General features: G+C 27.9%; 1 protein-coding gene across 1 annotated transcript; it reads right to left on the bottom strand.

Moving 5' to 3' along the window:
* Window positions 1-1007: 1007 nt before the first annotated feature.
* Window positions 1008-5015, bottom strand: LOC121391849. Its single transcript, XM_041523327.1, has 7 exons — window positions 5010-5015; window positions 2794-2841; window positions 2635-2711; window positions 2490-2544; window positions 2039-2222; window positions 1793-1908; window positions 1008-1082 (listed from the first exon to the last, which is right to left on the bottom strand). The coding sequence occupies exons 1-7, from the start codon at window positions 5013-5015 to the stop codon at window positions 1008-1010; spliced, it is 561 nt and encodes a 186-aa protein (XP_041379261.1).
* Window positions 5016-6332: the final 1317 nt, after the last annotated feature.

The raw sequence follows: 6332 nt of genomic DNA on the forward strand, positions 1-6332 counted from the left end.
TGCCTCTCTTGAGCATGTTCGTCAAGACAGAAATTGTCAAAATGAACAACTTGATTATGACAACCTCCCTAATGTTATGGACAAAGTCCCGAATGATGAAGACAATAAGACAATATTGGAAAAGATACTTGCAGTATTTTCATTATGGATCCAGTGGTTTTGGGATATGCTATATCCTCCTATGGCCTTAACATAACAATAAACTACAACAATATCTTGATATGTGGGTAACATGAAATTTAATCCACATAGTATTTCTAACTTCTAACTTTTGTAATATACTTCTATAATTAATAATGACTGTATTATTATTGATATTGTTATGAGTGTTTGTCTTCCATATGAGTTAGTACACATCACAGTCTTTTATAATTTAATAATCCTTGTTACCTTATGAAAAAATATATTCATCTGAACTGACAGTTTATTGATTTTCTTAAGTTTGACACATGTATATAGACATATCAATTTACAATGTTTGTTGAAAGAGAATAACAAATGAAATTAAACCACAATACAGAAATAGTTGTTTTTTACCATAAGCACCTTGAATTGGGTATGCCTGATTGACGATAGAAGGCTTTTCCTGTCTTTAAACCTGGAAAAAACTGGAATAGCAATTCCTATAGCAATAACAGGCCATTAAAATCATTTGATTACTTTTACATTTTATGTATGTATATGTTTGCTTCCCCAAAGTCAACATAGTTTGTCATAACTCTTCTTGTTGACTGTACAATGAAGCTGTTGATTATATAGATGGATTTATCTAGCATATTAAAAGTTGCTAATGGTCACTGTATTCTGAATCATATATTAAACCAATAATATAATAGATGTTTGCAGGTGAAGGGTGAGGTTATGTAAGAAGTCGAGATTGAGTGTGTAAAAAAAATTAATAAACCTAATACTGCATTATTCAAACTGTTATTGAAATATATTATAAAATAAAAAAATTGTTAGGAAAGTTAATATATTATCAACATAGAGGAATAGAAGTATAATCATTAGGTGTTCTTTTCTGCAAATATTTCACCTGGATATGCTTTACGTTCAAATGCTGTACCAGAATCTTTCCCAGCCTAAAAAGTAAAAAAGACACCACTAATTCATGAATAAACAGAACACCACATAGTCAATATTAAAAACTAGTGGTTTAAAAAGAACCCAAAATGAGTGCTTCACACTTAATGTTTGATACTAGTGTCACAGAAACACCTGAAGTTTGATGATTGGGGATTTGCAGAAGCTTTTAAGAAAATGCTAGAAAGCAAAAATCCCACAATAGCTGTAAGTTTTAAAGCATGTCAGTCACAAATCTTCCTCCTCACAGTAAAAGGGTAATTATAGTTGCTATATGTATTGATAGTCAAACTATGTAGATTAATTTCATTTCTTACTTAAGTTGTTCATACAACAATAGATCAACGCTGAAAATAAACATAGTCATATATAACATATGGCTGACAGATGAATTGTCTGACATAAAGCAGTCATACTTTGTGTGTCAGGGCTTCAACAAGGACTGGCTTTAAGCAAGTGACCACAGATGGTCTTATAGTCAGTAGAAATCACATATAAATATTAACGACCTATGTTTTCTTTGTTATTTTTATTAATAATACCTCTGTCAAATGTATATGTTTCATAGTAGCATATGCCAAACTTGATGGATCACTAAATTCTTTCACAGTTCCACAAATGACAGCCTCATAAGCTGTTAACATCTAGTGGAGTAAAGTAACAACAAAAGTATAAATGAGAACTGACTACAAGAACTTTACACTAATACCTGTAAAGCACATCTCTTAAATGGCATTCGTCCAACAGCAGTCCCCAGACCAGGACACAGAACAGAATGAATAGGTTCTTGTCCAGTTTGTTGACATGAGGCATTATGATTAATAACTGATAAAAAGAAACACATAGAGAGTTCAAACAAATAAGTTATTACTGGAAGGATAAGTGAATAGAATGAAGACATAAATGGAGGGTTGTTAAATGGAAAAATGGATCAGCCAATCAAAATAGTCCATACCTGATCTTAAAACAGCTCTAAGTGCCAGGTAAGCATTAACTGTATCATATACATCCATAGGTACTCTCATAGTAGGTGCTGATATCAGATATTTAATAGGTTTGCCTTCATTATGTGTTACTGGTAGTTCTAATGCACTGTAGTCAGTACCAGGAGGATATGAAGGAATAATAACAGCATTACCCTAGATATATAGGAGAGGAAGATGAAACCAAACACACAAAATTTAAACTTTATCCAAACTAATTATCAAGTTATTTTAACAAACATTCAATGTAATCACAAACTTAATCCCATTTTGCTGGTAGAGGTCTCATTCTTGTTCTCATGTAGTTAGTGCTTTTTTTAAATACTAAAGTACATTAGTATACATTAGTCAATCATTTTTAATACAGTTGGTGGGCAGGGTTTTACCCTGCCTTATTTTATCCACTCACTCAGTGGAGCTTACCACTAATAGTTCTCCACCATGATCTTTCTTTATAACTTCTTGTAAACGTTCTTGCCTATAAAATTTGTAATAATCGTATGAAAGGTTTTAATAAACAAATTGATAGAAATCGTTTTATAGATATAGTGATAATAATGATACTTACATCTGCCAACCAAAATGTCTTGAATATGCCATATCAATACCACCATCCATAAAACCAAAACTGTTTGCTGGAGATACCTGTGTGTGGGTGTATGAGAGGAGAGAGAGAGAGAGAGAGAGAGAGAGAATTACAAGTCACCATTTTTTGTTTTTAACTTACAATAGCATCTGCAGCAGGAGCTCCATCAAATATATCTCCTTTTGTGATCTAAAAAGTGTATTAACTACATACTATACTAATAATATATTGTACTTCAACTAATGTTTTGTATTTTTGTAGAGTACCAAAGTCACTTTCATTCCATGCCTCAATCATATGAGGATTTATATCTCTTAAGAGTAATTTGAAACCTGGATTAGGATCCTCTGATATATCTAAAAATGAGAGAATACATAATGCGTTAACAGCACAAACAGGCAATCTTATTCTAGATTTATTGAGTCAAGAATAATTATGCTTCCTGGTTAAATCATTGAGCTTTTTATATTCTACACTATTATATAAATCATTCAGGGCGGCATAAATATAACTCACTCACCAGCCATTGCCTTGTCAGAGCTCACTTTATCCTCTGTAACTATAGTCTGCCGACACAGCAGCCAATTGCATGTAACCCAACCCCATTATGAATGTTATAGCACCACCTCTTAATATTAGGTGTTTTTATTGTTCATTCCATTGTTCTCTATATCCTTAGTTAGACTGGTGCAATGCTGACATAGATTTATAGTATAGATAATGTAGTCAAGTTGATTTCTTACACTAAAAATGAAGTTATATCTCATGACAACTTTGATATACTTCAATATGTAACCTTCTCTTGATTTGTACAATCAAATAAAAGACTAATTCATAACAAATGTAATACAACAAAATACTAACATTTTTATTGTAATAAGATTGTTTGTGTTTGGAATGCTCTTCCCTTTATTGACACTTCAGGCAGTATGGCCTCCATTAAGCTTAATAGGATTAGAAAGTCTTCTGGAACTATTTTTTAGAAAGTTTTGATGTGGATAATATATATGTTGCTGGAACATTTCTTGTCCATTGTGTTCAATTATCCCTGTCTAGTCTATTCATAGATAGTCAGGGATCACCAGATCTTGGTGAATGACCCTCAGAGCAACACTTACAATTCATCCTTTATGATTTTTTCGTTAACACTTTATCTTGTTGCTTCTGTAAAACTATAATAATAATAATAATAATGATAATGATAATAATAATAATAATAATAATAATAAATCAATCAGCAATCATTCAGTCTCTCAGCTGACTTGCTGAGAGCTAATAAGTGACAAGATTGATATTATGGCTTGGCATAGCATATATTGAGAAAACATTTACCTCATTTCCACAATTTTGTTTAAAGTTTTTTTTATGTAGTAGTGTTTTAAGACAATCAAACAAAAGAGAACTTAACACATAAACTGCAAATTATGTAAAATCCACTTGTTACATGTATGCACAGCATTAGTCACCTATGGCATAGTCTTGCTCCATGTTTTTTTTCTGATATTTGATTGGTTATATTGCTTTGTTAGGTCATTTAGACTATCTGTTAGCATTCACATTAATTTGTCAACTGTTTTTAATACTTATTGAAATTAAACTGCAAAAGTTGAGTAATGATGCAGATATGCTTCAATACAAGCAATATGATAATAGATTAAGAAGCTAGCATGCTTATTTCATTTGTCTAGCATTTGTATAATTAGCATCAATCTTCAATAGCTATAATACCTTGACAATTTCAAATAACTATTTAAACACCATTTTAATACAATTTTAATGCTATTTTAACACAATTTTAACACAATTTTAATGCAATTTTTAACATAATTTTAACTACATTTTAGCACAATTTAAACTACATTTTAATACAATTTTAACACAAATTTAACGCAATTTTAACACAATTTTAGTGCAATTTTAATACAATTTTAACACAATTTTAACACCGATTTAACGCAATTTTAACACAATTTTAATGCAATTTTAATGCATTTTTAACACAACTTTAATGCAGGTTTAACACCATTTTAACACAATTTTAACGCAATTTTAACACAATTTTTAACACCATTTTGACACAATTTTAATACAATTTTAATGCAATTTTAACTACATTATAACACAATTTTAATGCAATTTTATTTTAACAACATTTTAATACAATTTAATGGTGTTGATTTAATACAATCAACACCATCTTGACAAAATTTTAATACAATTTTAACACAATTTTAATGTAATTTTAACACCATTTTAACACAATTTTAACACAATTTTAATCTAATTTTAACACCATTTTAACACAATTTTTAATGCAATTTTAACACAATTTTAATGCAATTTTCACACAATTTTACCACCATTTTGACACAATTTTAATACCATTTTAACACAATTTTAATGTAACTTTAACACAATTTTAATGCAATTTCAACACAATTTTAATGCAATTTTTAACTACATTATAACACACAATTTTAATGCAATTTTAACACCATTTTAATACAATTTAAATCCAATTTCACAACCATCTTGACAAAATTTTAATACAATTTTAGCACAATTTTAATGTAATTTTAACACCAATTTAACAAAATTTTAACACAATTTTAATCTAATTTTTTTAACATCATTTTAACACAATTTTAACACAATTTTAGTGCAATTTTCAATACAATTTTAACACAATTTTAACACCATTTTAATGCAATTTTAATACAATTTTAATGCAGGTTTAACACCATTTTAACGCAATTTTAACACAATTCTAACACAATTTTAATGCAATTTTAACACAATTTAAACACCATTTTGACACAATTTTAATGTAATTTTAACACAATTTTAATGCAATTTTAACACAATTTTAATGCAATTTTAAATATATTATAACACAATTTTAATGCAATTTTAACACCATTTTAATACAATTTAAATGCAATTTCAACACCATCTTGACAAAAAATTTTAATACAATTTTAACACAATTTTAACGCCATTTTAACACAATTTTAATCTAATTTTAACACCATTTTAACACAATTTTTAACACAATTTTAATGTAATTTTAACACCATTTTAATACAATTTTAATACAATTTTAACACCATTTTAACACAATTTTAATCTAATTTTAACACAGTTTTAACACAATTTTAACACAATTTTAATGCAATTTAAATGCAATTTCAACACCATTTTGACAATTTTAATACAATTTTAATGCAATTTTTAACACAATTTTAGTGCAATTTTAACACAATTTTAATGCAAGTTTAACACCATTTTAACACAATTTTAATGCAAGTTTAACACCATTTTAACACATTTTAATGCAATTTTAACACCATTTTAACACAATTTTAGCACAATTTTAACACAATTTTAATGCAATTGAAATGCAATTTTAATACCATCTTGACACAATTTTAATGCAATTTTATCACAATTTTAATGCAAGTTTAACACCATTTCAACACCATTTTAACACAATTTTAATGTAATTTTAACACTATTTTAACACAATTTTAATACAATTTTAGTGCAATTTTAACACCATTTTAACACAATTTTAATACAATTTTAATGCAATTTTAACACAATTTTAATGTAATTTTAACACAATTTTAATGCAATTTTAACTTCATTATAACACAATTTTAATACAATTTTAATGCAAT

Source organism: Gigantopelta aegis, unplaced genomic scaffold (genome assembly GCF_016097555.1).
Source record: "Gigantopelta aegis isolate Gae_Host unplaced genomic scaffold, Gae_host_genome ctg3017_pilon_pilon, whole genome shotgun sequence".
NCBI lineage: Eukaryota > Metazoa > Mollusca > Gastropoda > Neomphalida > Peltospiridae > Gigantopelta > Gigantopelta aegis.